The 19,053-nt window shown below is 36.7% G+C and overlaps 1 protein-coding gene across 3 annotated transcripts in view; it reads left to right on the plus strand.

Annotated features, from left to right (window-relative positions):
• Positions 1–18,441, plus strand: part of LOC127625080 (transcription factor COE1-A-like) — a 175,531-nt gene extending 157,090 nt beyond the window's left edge. Inside the window, exons 12-17 of one of the 3 annotated variants that reach the window (XM_052100145.1) lie at positions 5,548–5,613; positions 5,994–6,165; positions 6,527–6,706; positions 13,058–13,252; positions 13,560–13,628; positions 15,729–18,441. In XM_052100145.1, the coding sequence (XP_051956105.1) occupies positions 5,548–5,613; positions 5,994–6,165; positions 6,527–6,706; positions 13,058–13,252; positions 13,560–13,627 (681 nt within the window). In that variant the 3' untranslated portion in view covers position 13,628; positions 15,729–18,441. The remainder of the gene's footprint in view (positions 1–5,547; positions 5,614–5,993; positions 6,166–6,526; positions 6,707–13,057; positions 13,253–13,559; positions 13,629–15,728) is intronic. The other 2 variants (XM_052100146.1, XM_052100147.1) reach the window with 2 other exon arrangements.
• Positions 18,442–19,053: the final 612 nt, after the last annotated feature.

Raw genomic sequence — 19,053 nt, forward strand, 5'->3', positions numbered from 1 at the left:
AAACAAACAAAGAAAAAACAAAAGTGTTTTAAAACAAGGGCGTAGCCAAGAAATTACTTTTAGGTGGGACTCAATAAAAAATAAATGGGCCAAGTTTTCGTCACAATTTTCTTTAACCAAATTATAACAGAAAATCGGCGCATACAAATAGTTCTTTCACACTTTCAGAAATCAGAATTTATGCATTTTACACTATTTTATGAAATATATATTTGAAGTAATAGAAAAACCTCTAATACTCTGGGTTGGCCAGCCCACCCTTGGCAAACATTCCACAGTCCAAATCACTGAGATCAAATGTTTTTCCCCATTCTGATGGTTGATGTGAACATTAACTGAAGCTGTTGACCTGTATCTGCATGATTTTATGCACTGCACTGCTGCCACATGATTGACTGATTAAATAATCACATGGATGATTGTTATATATATATGTGTGTGTGTGTGTGTGTGTGTGTGTGTGTGTGTGTGTGTGTATATACATACACACACCTACATTTCAAAATAAAGACATACTATAAAATACTATTGTTTAAATATAATTAATACAGACTTTTTTAAAAAACTAAAACTAAAACTAAAACAAAAAACAAGATTTATCACTGAATACTTTTTACCCTTGATTTACCCTTTTTACACAATAACTTAGACAAGCAAAACTTAAGAAATTTTTGCTGATTATGAAGTTATGGTTTCACAATACAATGAAGCCACTGTAAGCAGTTTTAGGAAATAATATTAACGTAGGATTTTTCTATTTATGTTTATTTATTTTTTTATTTGGATTTATGAATTCACTTGCTCTTTGCACTTTTTGTATTGGATCTTTTACAAAAATAAATAACTAAATATATGCAGAACAATACATGAAATACATTTATTTCCCCACTTTTTGACACTTCAATCAATCAGATTTCATTAGCAAAGCAATTATGTGGCAGTCTCCATATTGTCCATAAACCTGTGAAAAGCCTTTGAAAATATTTGATTAAAGGGATGTTTGACAGTGTTGTTCAATAAACACTCCGTTAGGATTCAAAGAGGCTTTTTTGTTCCAGTTTAAACCAGACACACGGACACACATGAGACAGAGAGGACAGATGGTGTAGTAGCCCATGTGAAAGGATTAGAGAGGGGACAGAAGTGTGAATGCTCATTGCCAACAAGATCTGCCACTGTTTTAGTGACATACCAGAAATGAAATGCCCATTTTGGAGCATTTTATTGGCAAGTTGTTGATCTGTGACGTTTTAGGAGAGCTTTGTGTGAGGAACAGGGCAAAATTTAAACCAGTATTCACTGATAATCTTCCCCTCCACCATAGCTCTCAAATCTTATTCACAATTATGTACATTTAAACATGGCAAATGGTCCTGAGGTGTCAAGATTTTATTTATTATAAGGTGTCAAACATACATTTAGATTAAAGTATTCTATATATTTTGTCTTTCACCAAACAATCAAATGCCGTTTTCAGGATTAGTGACAGAAATACTCCCTGTAAAACCTCATATGCTGATATCATCGCATATAAACGTGGTCACCACTTTATGATGTCACTGTTAACGGAAAGTATGGGATGCTTCAGAGCTGATCTAATAAACACTATGAAAAAATCCATACAGCTTAGATCACTAAAGAGCTTGTATCAGTTTCAACATGACTATCCATTGTGTGCCAATTCATGTAATGTGTTTAGAGCACAGCCACACAACATCGGGGGAAAGATGACATCATGCACAAATAGGCACATACACACATTCAAAAATACATTTTAAGGAGTTTTTATTTTAAAATTCAGTGTCTGACCTCATTTCTATTTTGGTTAGTTGTTTTATTTTGTTGCATTTAAAAAGAAAATCATAAATCTTTTGATGATTTTAAGACATAGAATCAAATGAATGTATTTGTGTGGCATATATAGTGACCCTAAAAGATTTTGGACACATCAGCAACCTTAACAATGTATAAATATCTTTGCATTATATGTAAAGACGACATACGCACTTTTCAAGCATTTCACAGTAAGAATATAATTGTGTATTTAGAAGAACCTTTATTGTGTGTGAAACTTCTCAGTTATGGTGTCTGATGATGATGGTTACTATTTTGTAAAGTTAAACAAATTAAAGGAATATTCCAGGTTCAATACAAGTTAAGCACAATCAACAAAAAAAATAAAAACATTTTAAAGAAGAAAAAATATCGAGGTTACAGTGAGTCACTTACAATGAAAGTGAATGGGGCCAATATTTGGAGGGTTTGAAGGCATAACTGTGAAACTTCTAATTTTATAAAAGCACTCATTAATTCTTCTGTAAAAACGCATGTATTATTTGAGCTGTAAAGTTTGTCATATTTCTCACGGCCGTTTTAGGGCTTTAGGATTTACAGAGTTGTTGTCATAGCAACAAAGTTGTAATTTTGGATATAACTTAACAGAAAAAAATTGTGTTTTAATCACACTAAAAATCATTTTAACACATGTTGTTTACGTCTTGTTTGCATTTTAAGGTTTATGGATTGGCCGCATTCACTTCCATTGTAAGTGCCTCACTGTAATCCAGATTTTTGTTATTTAAAGAAAGTTACAAGTCAAGCATTTTTTTATGGTAATCAACATTATGCCACAATTGCTGTCAATAAGCTTAACTTGTATTGAACCCGGACTATTACTTTAAGATTTCCCTACTGATTTAAAGAAATCAGTAGAGATTTCAAACATGTCTGTTTGACATTTGTATGAATCACAGGGCCTTGTCCAGAGACAAAGACAAACACGGATTCTTTCTTTTTACATTTCACCAGACTGATGTTTAGAGTTCATAGGCCTACAGAGTATTTTTGATATACAATATTCATCATTCACCTCTGCTCCCCATCTTTTGTTCTTAATCTGATTGATGTTTTGGCTAAACTCACACGTACTGGGAATTCACTGCCTCCAGTCCGCCTCTTTTTAATTCGGAGCGTTTCGCTCACCCATATCCCATTCACGCTCTCCCTTGCCAGGCTGCAGTGGGACTCTCCTCCGCCTCCTCACTCCCGCTGCAGGATGTATCGCTCTAACAGCTCCCTGTGATGATAATTAGAGGTTAACACAGTGCCAGCATGGCCATAATTGAGTGAATTTAGCACCTTGGACAGCGCACTAAAACTCCTCATTGCTTGCCTGACCCCCCAGCATGTTTTGTTTGTGTGTTCACGTCTGTGTGTGTGTGTGTGTGTGTGTGTGTGTGTGTGTGGGGCAACACACCCCAGGGCTGATTGAGAGGTAATATGTTCCAACACAGTGCTCACACTCATGCTAAGGGGTAAGAACCTGGTAAGGCTTGCATGCAGAGAAGGAGAGCAATTTTCTGCCTGTCACTCTGTTAGCTGGAGCAGTGCCCTTCTGTATTAACTTCTTTCAAAGAAATCCCACACACATATATATATATATATATATATATACAGGACAAAGAAGAAAAACATAAAGGAAACTATATGTGTTTGAGAACTTCATGAGAACAGTTTGTGTAATTCAAAATTTGTGATAGAACAGCACTATCACAAAAAATCATGGATTTCATGAGTGGACACATGTTAATCTCATATTAAATGGATAGGTCTCATTCTTGAACCATGATTAGTGCGAAATTCAATATAAATTGTTTGTGTGGATACTTATATGAATTCATGATTGCTTTTATGAACAATTCCCATTCATATTAATGCAGCCATTTATGTATGAATACTTTTGCGAATTACTCACATTTGTATAAATTCGACAATTTCAGTAAAATGGTTTTACGAATGATTTACCTTCTTAAAGAAGTGATCATTTAAGTTAAATTGTTTTTACAAATTATTTATGTTGATAATGGGATAATGTATTATTAAATTTTTTTCAAATGATTAAAACATACAGATAATGTACCAGTTTATGTAAGAATGGTTTTATGAACAAAATACATTCATATGAATGCAACAATGTACGTAAGAATAGTTTTACGAACAATTCACATTCTTATGTAAGAGATAATTTAAGAAGGATTTTATAAATGATTTATGTTGATATGAATGTGAGAAAGAATGATTTTAGGTACAATTTACATTAATTTGCATGTGACCAAATCGCCTTATGTAAGCAATAATTTAAAATAATGGTTTTACAAATGATTTACAAAGTGGGGCCTGGGTACCTCAGCGAGTATTGACGCTGACTACCTCCCCTGAATTCGCAAGTTCGAATCCAGGGTGTGTTTAGTGACTCCAGCCAGGTCTCCTAAGCAAACAAATTGGCCTGGTTGCCAGGAAGGGTAGAGTCACATGGGGTAACCTCCTCTTGGTCGCGTGGTAAAGTGATTCTCGCTCTCATTGGGCCACGTGATAAATTGTTTGTGGATCACGGAGAGTACCATGAGCGTCCACATGCTGTGAGTCTCTGCGGTGTGGTGCATTAATTTGCATGCAGCATATGAATGGTTTTACGTATTACTTTCATATGAATGCAGCAATGTATTTAAGAACGGCTATACGTTTTTTTTTTTTATTCATATCAGTGCAATTTGTACAGAAATTTGTCCTGCTTGTCTTTCATGAATGAGACACAATGTGTTTTTGTATGATCCAGGATCACATGAAAAGCATTTTAGATTTTTGATTATGTGATTATGTATTAAGTTATGTGATCACACTCTAAACATTTTGAGAATCTTGCAAAATGTTCCAAAACCATGAAGAAATAAAGTGATGGCAGTCTGTAAAAAGTTAAAATGTAAAATTCATGTTGTTTTTTCGTATTCATATTCCTTTGCTTATTTGCCTTTGATTGCTTTTGAACTTGAATGACAAACCTGTATGTTGTGTTCCATGTTACATCATTTATCGCTCTGAAAATGTATTTGGAATACATCATTCAGCATTTAAACTTTCTCAGCCAGCACTTCTCCCATGCTAATAGATCTCATGCTAGTTTGATAATGTGGTGATATTGTACAAGCCACATAATCACATTATTAAGCAACAAAAAAAGCCACTAATGATTTCCAGCCATTGCACTTAAACCATCATGACACTCGCCGTTCTTCTTCCCCATCATGTGACTGCGCTGAAAACCGTATGTTAAAGTAATTACTTCTCATTAGCGGGAACGCATTGATTCCACCTCTGATGTACCGTCATCACAAGAGCTCTTACGAGCACTGGCTTTCTGCTGAGTTATTGCCCAGCACTGCGAAACCGAGTGACCTTCACTGCAAACATAGATTGCATTGTCCTTCCTCAATGCAAAGCAGATGTTTGCTGAAAACGAAGCTTTTTCATGCTGACAGACACTGAACAATTGAGCAAACATCAGCTCCATGTGTTCCACTTGGCTGTGATGTTATTAAATGGAAACTCATTTTTATATGTGAAAAGGAAGAGCATTAAATTTTTTAGTTACTATGCTAATTGGTGACAAGTTCATATTATGGATTGTACATCTACAAAGATTGGACAGAGGATGGAACTTGTTTTAAATATTTTTCATTTGATATTCTCTGTGTTTTATTGTGAATTCAGGAAGTGATTTTAAAGAGAGCTGCAGATCTGGTTGAAGCACTTTATGGAATGCCCCACAACAACCAGGTGAGGAACAAACTGCACTATGTTTAGGTCACAAATCAAATGTCAGCAAACTTTTACATTGACCATGTTAATTTTGTATAAAGGTCAGATTTCTTTGCTTCCATTGAACAATCTCAGATAATGTCTTGACAACATGAATCATCAGGTTTTTCACAAACTTGTGGGCTCAATGTCGCCTTCAGTGCATCCTCTCTTTAAAACAAAAAGGCGACCTACGAAGTTTAAATTTTTACCCAAATTGTTAAGCACATAATATTATTTGTAATGAGGAATTTAGTATTAAAACATGATCAACTCACTAAAAAATGCACTATTTTTGGACCCCACTGTATATCCCTACAATGCGTTAAATTGTGAGATGATGGCTAATTTTTCTTTAGGAAATCATTCTTAAGCGAGCAGCAGACATCGCTGAGGCCCTTTACAATGTGCCACGAAACCACAACCAGCTGACAGGCCTGACCAACAGCTCTGTGCATGCGAGCATGATGGGAGTAAACTCCTTCACTGGACAGCTCGCTGTTAACATCTCAGAATCGTCTCAGGGCCAGGGTAAGATATTCTCTCTCTCGATCGCTTTCTTTATCTCTCACCCTCCTTCACACACACACTTGCACGAGCAATCTAAAGAGAAAATGTGTTGGATAAATGTATCTAAGCTGGGGCTTTTATGACATGATTCTTGAGAATTCAAGAAACTACTCCAAGAACTTTTTACACTTACAATACATACCAACCTTTTGGTTACATTTTGAGAGGCATTTCTGTTAAAATTGAGACTTTATATAACATTCTCCAAAAGGGTTTTTTGGACATATACCAAGTTACAAAACATTTTTGTAATTGATTGTACTTCCACTGTACTTGTATTATTTGTAAGGGTTGACTAAGTTGTCTGTGTGTCTGGCTGCAGGTTTCAGTCGTAACACAAGTAGTGTATCTCCGCATGGATATGTCCCGAGCTCCACACCTCAGCAGAACAGTTACAGTACGGTATCCACCAGCATGAATGGCTACGGAAACAGCACAATGACAAACCTGACCGGATCCCCGAGTTTCCTGAACGGCTCTGCCGCCAATTCGCCCTATGCCAGTGAGTTTTACACTTACACTGTTTGTTTGTTTGTTTTTGTTTTGTGACTGTGGAGAGCTATGCTATTTTTATCCTAGTAAATGATAAGATGATCGAAAAAAAATCATATTTATATCAAAGTGAATATTACCAGATGATTTGGAGTGTGCTCTTTTAACTTGGTCCAGTATGCAATCATCTGGAAAACTCCCAGAACAACATGGCTGATTTCGAAATCGACATACTACCCATCAGGGACGTAGGCTCAATCTGAATATTCTAAATCTCATCAGCATCTCTTCACAATATGACAGTTTTACAGAATTTTTAAGAATATATGTAATGAGAATATGTGATATTTTTTCACATACATACGGGTATAAAAGGTGTGACGCTGCAAACGCACATCAGGTATCGCACTAAGGAGCCAAGCTAAAGACCCGGCCATTTCAGCGGTTGGTTCTGTGTTGTGGCAGGAGGGACACAACATCTCGTTCCCTCCATCAGGGTCTTACTGGGTAGGAGCGGAAGCACATCGTGCGAAGCGGCGCCATGGTAGATCCTACCCGAGGGGGGAGGAGTTACTACAGACACGGCGACCAAGGACAGAGGGCCCTTGGCCCAAGGAAGACGCGGTTTACCGGTGGGGATACCATTTTGCGGAAAATATATCACACAGGGTTGCGCAGGGAGACAACAAGCACATGTGGAGCACTTACCTCAGTACGGAGGCCTAGTTGATGCCTGTACTGGGGCGGCGGCGAGTCTCTCCGAAGACTCGTCGGCCGCTAGACTAGGGAGGAGGAACATCCAGGGTTCACACTTCTTGCGAACGCAACTGGGGAAAGAGCGCACGTCTTTGCCTCAAGGGAAACACCCGGCCAGCTGACCCGAACTTACCTGTTTGTTTCACCTGATAACACACGGGATGAAACTGGCTCATCCCTGAGGTTATAAAACCTTGCAAAGGTGTTAGGTGTTGCCCAGCCTGCAGCTCTACAGATGTCTGCATGGGACAACGGCCAAGAAGCCGCAACACTTCTGGTAGAATGGGCTCGTAGGCCAGCAGGGGGTGGCATGTGCTGACCGTGGCATGCCATAGTGATGGCATCGATGACCCAGTGGGCGATCCTCTGTTTGGAGACAGCGCTTCCCTTCCGCTGTCCACCGAAGCGGACAAAGAGCTGCTCGGAGCCTCTGCGTGCGATCCAAGTAGATGCAAAGAGCGTGCTCCGGACACAGCAACGCCAAGGCTGGGTCTGCTTCCTCCTGGGGCAGCGGGTGGCCCCCAGACAGAGGCAGCAATCGTGGCCATCGGACGGGGAGAGGTATTGACCGCAACCAGGAAATACACACAAATGGAACGGCATCTTGAAAAAGACGCTTTCCATTTGTGCCACTCTTTTAGAGAAATTAAACTCTTTTATGTGCTTTATATATATATATATATATATATATATATATATATATATATATATATATATATATATATATATATATATATAATATATATATATATATATATATAGTAAAGTTTTTCTGCTGCTGAAGCGCCCGGGGTGTTTGCTCAGCACAACTGTGGTGTGCGAGGGGGAGGACTGCTGGAAAGTGCCGTAGATCCAACAGTGTAGAGAGATGAATGGATGCGGCAGAGGAATTCAGCTCTGTGAACTTGCTCGCTCGGCTCCGAAGAAGATATCTGATGTGCATTTGCAGCGTCACTCCTTTTATACCCATATGTCCGGGGGAGTGGCATGCAAATTCCACACAGCAATTTCCATTGGCCTTTTCTCAAGATCAGAGATGTCTGGGCTCCGCAGGAGCGACCCCTAGTGTCAACTCACCAACACAACGTTGAATAAGTGACAGATAGGGAACACTGCATTAATGTCAGTGTCAAATATGATCTTACCTGAAAATTTTAAGAAGCTTGTGTCACCTCTCTGTCTACACTATACTACACAATATGCTACAAACATTACCATTAATCTAAATTCAATTTAATAGCCAAATAAAACATGGAAAAGTCACAGAACAAAAGTTCTCTGTGTTCCCCAAACTGATTTGCCTAATCAAAATGTGGATGTGACTTCTGAGCACTAGCCAATGGGAATACCGCTTTTGAGTTAGTTCTGCCCACTGCAGAAGCAAACAGCTGGCAGAGGCTTCTACTGTGCCTTAAAAGCTTCGTTTTAAGCGAACAGCTAAAATGTACTACGTTTACTAAGTACTTGTACTAAGATTAAGCAAAATAAACATCTTAAAATATAATTAATATTTCTCGAAAGGTGTGTGTGCAAATGTAGTTATCCCCCACACACACACACACACAATTTAGTATAATGGTTCCTACACCCCTGCTACCATACTACTCTTACTACTTCTGTCATGTCTGTCTATGGCAGAAATAGTAAGATTACTATGGTAATATGCCATTCCGAACCCAGCCAAAATTGAACCACCTAGAAACCACACAGAACACTCTATTTAACCACCAAGAAACCACCCATAACACCTTAGCAGCTGCATTGCAAGACACTAAAAACCACCCAGGAACTCCTTAGAAACTGCACTTAAACAATCTAGCAAACACTCACACCTACAACCTACAGTGGCATTATTAACTTTTGCAAGGGACAGCATGACTCACATTATCTCCAGAAATATTAAAATAAATAAATAAATGTAGTTGTTTATGCAGAATTACCAGTCTAGGCATTTCTACCTATAATTGGATCGATGTATGATTCTTAATATTTCTCAAAAGGAATTCTTTAGATCTTGGAATTAGAATTTGACAGCAGGTTGGCTTATTGTAATTCACATGCTGCAACAAGCTCTTTTCTCCTAACAAACTACGGTGTTTGATGCATAATCATTGCGGGATGTCTGACAGGATGGGTCTTTAGGTCTGATTGAATTCCCAACTGGGATTTCCCACAATTTTCCTCTCTGCAGTCAGTATTCAACAGCTCTAAGAAAGTTCTTTCCTCCTCAACTGCCTGTGCTCTCTCATATTTACACATTTGACAGTGGTACTTCACTCCAGCTGTTGTTTATTGTGCTAATTCTTAATTGCTTGATCTTTTCAATTAACCAGACAGAGAGAAAGTGAGAAAGAGACAACATAATTGAAAACAGTCATAGAGTGAAGTGTTTGTTTGGCTTAATTATGATTTGAGCATTGAGGGGTGTGTGTTGGACAAACAATCTGACACTAAATCTTCAAAAAGGCAAAACAAGTGGCATGCAAGACTTTGAGACGCAAACCCCCCACACAAAGGAAAGGAATTTAGCAGTGCAACCCAGCCCACTTTATACTCTGATGACTCTCTTTTAAGTCCTCTCATTCCTTTCCCAGAAACAAAAGAGAAAGTTGTTGTTCTAGACTGCTTCTATCAAAGTTACATTCCATTTTGGTTTACAAATTAAAGACAGTTAATTTAATCAATACAGTAATTGAAAGGGTAACAATTAAATTGCACTACTAACATTCTGCAATGTTAACAAGTATTTTAAAAGGCTTGCAGACTCCATCAGACACATTTAGTCAAGGCCAAAGACCACTGTTAAGCTTCCAGTTTTCAGTAAATGATAGGTTAATGCTTGAAAACAATGTGCCATTCATTTAAGGTTTCGGCTGGCTGATGTGCTAAACTACTAAGTCGGAACAACAAAAAATTCAACCATTTTAATTAATACAAGATTAATTCATACAGCCCATATAGCTGATTAATAAATTAGCCCATATGTGGGTGCTAAATGTTCAAATTGATGTATGTAATTTCTGCACCATTAGCAAAAACCAAGCGGAATTACAAAAATATTCAACTTGGTCTCATATAATCAAGTCAGTATACCTATTTGATTTTTTTCATAGCTCGTTGAAAATGATGTGGCAGTTTACTGGTGAAAAGAACACTAGTGGCGATACAGCATCAATAACTAAGTTTCCATCCAAGTATTTTTTGGTGACAAAAGGTGTAGCGCATCAAAACCTTTACTGACGCAAATTATCAAAAAACAATTCACAAGTGTGGACATAATATGTTTTTCGCTTAACTCTAACACATAAACGTATCGAACAATTTTGATACTTCAAATGTTGTGAAAAACTGGTTTGGAAACACTTTTTGTTGAGAAAATTGCCATTAATGCAAAAAATGTTGTGTCACGTGACAGAATTTACCTCAATCGTTAGCCTGTGTTAATCATGGTGACAGTGTATATACATCCTTGAAAGCCAATTTATTATAACGTGATTATAACTGTTATGGATTGGTCTCAATGGCATACCTGCACTGATCTGATGCTGCAAACACATCTGTGTCATGACACTTCCAGGAGTGCCAACACAAATATCTCGTATCATACACCCATCATCGACAAGTGCACAGAGAACAAATGAATGCCCACTGTTTGCGATTAATTTAATCGTGGTAGCCATCCGTTTACTTTTAAAGTTCCTTTTCCACACCATTCAAAATAATAGACGCAGTCATGAAATTAGCCCACAATACAAAAACAAAAACATATCATTTCAAGATGCTTTAAATTAAAATAAATACACAATACTAGCAGAAAAACATCAGTGTGCTTTTTTGGAACACTAACATATATTCTACAATTGTATAAAATTATTGTTTAGCTTAATTTTGAAAAAATGCCATCAAAATTCCCTGTATTCAAACTTTTAAAATGTTTAAATCTAACCCTCTTTACCTCGGATTGCATTTGCTGAGCTTCTTCAGAAAATGTAAATTGCATTATGATGCTTAAACTGATTTTAGATGACAATCAAGTTCAGTTGGTCGTTAAAAGTTGCTGGACATATATGCGGGACATAATGCAGTTGTGATGGTGATGCATTAGATTAGATGATTCTTAAAAATATTCTATTGAATATCAGGAATGTATCACATATGTAAACCCTGATATTACAACACAATCATTTTTCTTTAATAGCTGTACACACAGCATATACACATTGATGGATGGTTCTTATACTAAGACTGAAAGATTTCCCCAATACTTGGTGTAGGTTTCCAGCTTGAACAGGTCCATGACGATTCGCTTTCGGGTCAGAACCGGTGGCTACCAGCGATAGGCGCAACATCAGGACCAATATTACAGTCCTATAAGAAAGGCAACTGCTCCCTTTTGATTGCAATTCCATTTTCTGATTGCTTTTATTTGTGAAATTAATCAGTAAGCTGGGGGGCATCTGGGAGACGAAAGGAACACAATTAGTGATATACATACATTTCTGTATGGAAACGGCTTAAGAGCAGATTTCTTTTGGGATAAACCAAATCCGGCACACCATTTTTATCAATAAAAGGCCATTTTTTTTTACACATTTTCACTTTGTCGATAACAAAACAGTGTGAAAAGTGGTAAGTTATGATTTATTTGCTTTCACACAAATCACAAAACAGCAGATTATTTGTTCATAAGTGTTTATTTTTCACCCTGTTTTGCCCACATAATGCGTTTATGACATCATAACACATTTACTATAGCACATTTGCATTACATTACCAACTACATTTACAAGCTTTTTTGAGTGCGATCAAACTGCATGGTAACTCAACTGAGAGCACGCAAATCGACACATGGGCTGTTTCCTAAGTTTCATAGAAGTACCTCAAAATGACATTGTGGCTTCAGCAATTAAGTTTTTCTTATCACGTTCATTTTTCATAAGATTATTGGTTAGTTTTAGGTTTAATGTTTAGTGTAGGAATGAAGGTTTTGTGGGTTTAAAACTTGATAGAATATTAAACTTAAAAACCTCATCTGTTTGGGGGGAAATTTAACCGCTTTTAGCACCACTCTGTGGACATTTCATTCGGACTTGAAACTGCTGCGATATGTGCAAGAAGCCCCATAATATAATTTTGCAAAAATGATGTGACAGTGAAGTTTTTTTTAATTTTCTTTTATGAGATCAGGCTCAAATATAAAATATTTTCCCAAAGACTCCTCCCATCTTCCATTGGTCAATCAAACACATAGTCCTGCCCCAAACCTACACCATTGGTTTAGCCAGAAGTTGACATGTCACTCAAACAAACAGAATGTAAGTGCCACAGAGCCACAATGTTTCCACTCTTCAGGAAGTCAACTATGGCGATTGGGCTTACTTCCACAGTAGTTGTCTTTGCAAATTAATTTGGGATAGCCAGAAGCTTTTTCAATTAAGCAAAAAACACACTTCAAGGTAAAGAAAGAAAAATGTTCCTTGATGAATATTCAAGCAAATCTCTCAAATTGTTTCTTAGAAAGTTATTCACTAAAGTTGAAACAAAAGACTTTTCATTCCATTTGTCTTTCCGCTATATTCAAAATATATTTGTCAACTTCCTGCAGTTGTTCCCTCCAGCCCCACCATGGCCTCCTCAACCAGCCTGCCCTCAAACTGCAGCAGCTCCTCTGGGATCTTCTCCTTCTCTCCAGCAAACATGGTTTCAGCTGTGAAGCAGAAGAGCGCCTTTGCTCCTGTCGTTCGACCCCAGTCCTCACCTCCACCTACATGCACCAGTACCAATGAGAATGGTCTCCAAGGTAACATTTAGTCTTTCACACATTATTTGAATGCCTTTAATGATGCCATAAACATAATTTTTCTAATATTATTTCTATATATTAAAAAACATTACTTGATAACACTGTTTATATATAACATTAACACCACTAAAGTCCACTGAGGAACTTTGATGTCGTAAACTAGCAGAATGAATGTCAAGCCTTCCCTTTGACCAATTTGACCATTACCTGATATTAACCCTGATTATCTCTCTCTCTCTCTCTCTCTCTCTCTCTCTCTCTCTCTCTCTGTACCTTCCCATTTCCTTCTCTCTACTGACTTTAGATCAGTCTTTTGTCGACTCTAACAAGTACTCCACAGCCAGCGCGCTCCAGGGCCTGGCCTTCTCCTGAAGTATGTTACTCATCTATACTCTTTTCATATTAACTGTTTCTTTATCCATCCATCCATCCATCCATCCATCCATCCATCCATCCATTTTTACCAAGCATATTTGTGAAAAGAATGTTATTGCTGTGTTTTTTAAAGTGTAGACATGCCTACCTCTCATTGCTCTGTCATTTCATTGTAATCAATGCAAGTAATTTACAAATTATGTCATGTGCAAAACACACTAAGTTCACTCCTCCTAAATGGTGCTTCAAACTGTCCTGCCTGCGAGCATCAGTAGACATTAGCAGTATGTTGCAGTGTATTTGAACGTGTGAATATGCTCTGTTCCTCACGTGTTGACAAGCACCCTGCCCGCATGTCCTTACAAGCCCAGAACAATGAAACCAGCAGCTTGCAAATAATTAGGAGTCGGTTGAGACAGTCTTAATAAAGCATTTCAAGTGTCTCATTTGTGCCCATTTTGAACTGATGCTGAAAAAATATTAGGATTTATCTGAAAGGACTATGGGTTGTGACGCAATGTGGAGGGTGACCAGATTCCTGCTTGTAGAAACAGGACAGCCCCCTCCCGGCAAAAATGAAATTGACATACTTACCTAGGTGTAGATCAATGAGAAGTATTTGCATCCACATCTGTAACTGTTGTAACCTTGTATTTTTCGCTGGCAGCAATTTTCAAGTGTGCACTTGTCTTTTAAGAGTTTATTGTAACATGCAGAGCAGTCCAGTCCGAAATTAGGATTTACAAAAAGCATTGCCTTCATAACTGTTACACTGAGTTGAGATTTATCCGGTGTCCATGCTGCATTCATTAATGAGAACACACACCTCACAGATGCAGATGTCCCAGGCAGGCATAAAACAAACTCAGTGACTTTGGCTAAGACTCCGAAGCTGATAGTCTTGCTCTCGAGCTCAAGAAAAACATATGTTCATCTCTCAGACACGGCCATCTTGTTCATGTTCATGTGATTCGACGAGTGACAATGTTTTTCACGCAAAAAAAAGAGCATGATTTCGTCAATCAAACTGAGAGCGGGTATTCTGGAGTAGAAGTGTTTAAGGCAGCTCTGAATGTCTTTCCACTCTGGGATATCTCTCAGTAGGGCCCACATACGTTTTCCTGTGTTCTCCAATGAGCAGCTCCAATTTTGGAGGTAATCCACCGATGCTGAATAAATGTTTCTCACTGCAAAAAAGAAATAATTCGCTCACATGTCACCACCTTCAACCAGGGCATCCAATTGCTTTTTAATGTCAGAATGTATTAATGATTTCTCCAGCCTGGCCTGCAAGACTTTTTTCAAGTCATGAATGTGCAAAGCTTTGCTTCATGAAAAATTGCTAACACTTGGTGTGGCACACTTACTTTTAGCAGCCTCCACATGCTTTTTTGTATGAACATGCTGCGCGATGTCAGTGCGGCCTCCATGGGCGATGGAAATGCGAGCTCCACAAATCTCACACCTCACTTTACTAGGCTCTGTCTATGACTCCTTTTTAGAAATGTTAACTCTTTAACTCTCTACGCTTCCTTGACATTTTTTCAGCCTTAATTTCATCTGTGCACTCTTTCAAACTGACTCTTCAATCAGTTCACCAACAGGACGTCTATTGATATATGATTGGATAGTTTAATCCAATCACGTACTTCACATAGCATGTGTGATTGTATTGGTTTTACAAGCCCTGTCCTTGGCTACCTTTGATTAGAATACTTTTATGAGTAAGAAAGCCACACAGGCAATAGAGAAATTTTAGGAGAGGGGAAATACAGAAAAACAGTAGTACACAAAAGCACACAAAAACAATTTTCCTATGGTTAGTTTTAAAGTGTAGGGAAGGGGTTAACTAGAATTTATGATGAGGTTTAGATTTGGGGTTTGGGTTAGGAGTTAAACTTCTAGGAAAAATTGTAATAACATTGTTCATCGCTTTGTTTATTTTTCCTCTATGGTAGTAAAAGTTGTAAAATTTGTACTCTTTTTGTGCTTTTTTTAAGGTTTTTTTCAACTCGTGCCATTATTATGACATTCAGAAATGTATGTGTGCTAGAACCATAAATTACCATTCAGCCTGTCTCTCTCTCTTTGTTCACAGTGATCCCTGGAATGATCATTCCTCCCATGTAGGGTGTGGTTTTGCGTGTGTGTGTGTGTGTGTGTGTGTGTGCGTTTGTGTGTAGAGAGACAGAGGAAGATGAAACACACTCTTTCATGCCACTGACTTCACCAGTCGTGGACTGACCTCGCAGTCGTGCTCTGAAGGATGACAAACTCCAAACTCAGGCCCTTTTTAAACTCAATCTGCTTTGAAACAAAAACATAATAGAGGTAGAACAATACGAGAAAAAAAAAAAAAAAAAAAAAGAACTGAACTATTGTACCTCCCTGTTTTGATGTTGAAATTTGTACTCATCTTGTAGACACTTTTTAAGATAATGGGCATCAGCACAGACAATGCTTACTCACCCCACACTATAACATGAGAGATCTATTTATTTTAACAGTTGTTGATTTGCCATCATATTTGTGTGTTTCTGTGTGCATCAACCTATTATGAAATTACCTGATATGATGTTGCAGTGGTTTCTATTTATGATTGTATGCTAAATGAAGGATTACCAGAGATTTTTGTGCTGTAATCGCCCACTGAATTTGAAAAATTGCTTTTGAATTAAAAAGGAGAAAAAAACTCTTTTAAAACATCTTGTTCAGTTAGTCTACAAATGTGCCAGCAACATGAATCAATATTAAAGAGATAGTTCACCAAAAACAAAATTATGTAGTCATTTACTCACCTTCATGTCAATCAAAAACAGAAAACTTTAAAAAGAAGATATTCAGACACCATTTACTTTCATTGCATCTTTTTTTTTGTTTTTCCATACAATAAAATTGAATGGTGATTGAGAATTTAATTCTGATTTACATCTTGATTTGTATTCAATTGAAAATAAAAAAAAATACAAATTTGAGGTTTGGAACAACACATGGGTGAGTGAATTATGACATTATTATTGGTTGAATTATCCCTTTAAAAGTCCTAAACTGATATTGTCAAGTGGTAAAAACATAATTTTTGTTTTCAACTCTCTTTTGCATTGTTACTATCATGCCATAATTTTTACAATCATCTTCCATCATATGTGTTAAAGGGATAGTTCACCCAAACATGTTCTCATCATTTACTCACCCTCATGACATACCAGATGTGTATAACTTTCTTTCTTCTGCTGAACACAAAAGAAGATTTTTTGAAGAATATCTCAGCTCTGTTGGTCCATGCAACACAAGTGAATTGTGTCTAGAATTATGAAGCTCCAAAAAGGACATAAAGGCAGCAAACAAGTTATCCAGATGACTCCAGTGGTTAAATCTATATCTTCAGAAGCGACATGATAGATCAATATTTGAGTCCTGTTTTGCTATAAATTCTCCTCCCTTCCCATTAGGGGGTGATATGCACGAATAACGCAAATCATCAAAAACAAAAGAAAAATGTGAAAATGAAAGTGAAGATTTATAGTAAACAAATACTTAAATAGTTTACCTGTTTCTCACTTTCACGTATCATATCTCTTCTGAAGACATGGATTAAACCACAGGAGTCATATGGATTACTTGCTGCCTTAATGTACTTTTTTGAGCTTCAATGTTTTTTCACCATTCTCTTGCATTGTGAGGATCAACAGAGCTGAAATATTTGAAGAAAAAAAAAAAAAAAAAATCTTCGTTTGTGTTCAGCAGTAGAAAAAAGTCACATCTGGGATGGCATGAGTTGAGTAAATGATGAGAGAATTTTCATATTTGGTGAACTATCCCTTTAAGAACAGACAATTCCTTTTGATCTTGTACCCTGTTTTATCTCATAAAATCATTCTACAATGCAAAAATGCATAGACCAAACACCACAACAAACACCCATTGTTATATAAAATAAATGCTACACAAAGACAAATATGCATCATACATGGAGCCAAGGGGATCAAATAGCCCTAATCTTTCTAAAGCGATTACTGCCTTCTTTTTATCTAATATAATGAAGGATTCATTTTTGTTGAAGAAAACACAAATGAGAGAATCTTTTTTTAAGTTTGTTGCATGTTGTATTCTTTATTTCTTTCATTTTAATATGTTTGTTTTGTCGAAAAACTGTGATTACATTCATCATTTATTTTGCAACGTGTAGTGCTTCCTCTAGCAGATAATGTTAAGATTGAAATTACTGAAACATTGTAGGAAGAAACATTGCTCAGTAGAGCCGTTTTGCTCATTGGTTAACAACAGAATCATGTAGATCAATCTGATTTTGGCACTGTGAAAGTTCTGTAATGAAAGACTGAAGATGTAGATAAAGCCAATACTTTTGTTTGGGTTCTAGCGTGTGAATTGTGTATAAAGTGATAAATATGTTTATGATTTTGTCTTTAATTTTGCCAAAGTCATTGTTTAAAATTTATTTATACATCAGAAAAGAGTCATAAGGCAGCTTTATACAAACTATTGTCACTGATATAATGTTTAACAGATCTCATTGACTTTAGCTCTGAAGTTTTAATGATCAAAAAGGGATATATGTAGGAAATCCATAAGAATAACGTATGTGTATCGCTTGAATATGTATATGCTTAAAATCTCTTTTCCTTATGTTGTGTTTTCGCTCATAATCTGTTTTTGTTGTTATGTCATCTGCCAATTTTTCTCCATAAATTTGATTTTGGAACTTCGTTTGTATAGCAATTTTGTATTTCAAAGTACAACCATGCTTTAAAAAAAAAAAAAAAGAAAAAAAAAAAAGAAAAATTATTATTCCATTCACACAAATCGGGTATTTGGGGGTTTTCATGTCTAATGCAAATTGTGTTACACCATTATTTTTGGTTTTGTTCCAGATGGTAAAATTAGATAAATATTAAATATTATAAAGCAATGAACTTTGAGGATATATTCAACAGGTAAACAATATAAGTATAGCCTTTTCTTTTAAATATGTTTCTCTGGAGTTATTGCTTTAATGCACAGTGAATATAATATATTTTTTCCTCAATAATGTTTTAAGAGGGCAAAAAAAAATATCAGTTCCTATTATTCCCTGGTCAATAATTCCATAATCCTTCCACAATCTCGTGGAAGTGTACCAACAGTTTATTGTCTTCATGCAGATTTCTCTTTTTTAAATGTTTTTATTTTTTTTTAAAATGTGTTTAGATGGCTTGTTTGGTAAATAATAAAAAAAGGTAGTTGAACTATATAGAGTAACAGCACAAGAGCTACAGTTATTAGCTTGTACATCTCACTCCATATCACTGCCTTTTCTCTACAATCCATTTGTCAACTCGTAATGATTTCATCACATCACAAACATTTTCAACGTTTAATTTTTTTGGTTCCCTGACTCCTGATGTCAGTTGCTTATTTATTTT

Source organism: Xyrauchen texanus, chromosome 31 (genome assembly GCF_025860055.1).
Source record: "Xyrauchen texanus isolate HMW12.3.18 chromosome 31, RBS_HiC_50CHRs, whole genome shotgun sequence".
In the NCBI taxonomy this organism is placed as follows: domain Eukaryota; kingdom Metazoa; phylum Chordata; class Actinopteri; order Cypriniformes; family Catostomidae; genus Xyrauchen; species Xyrauchen texanus.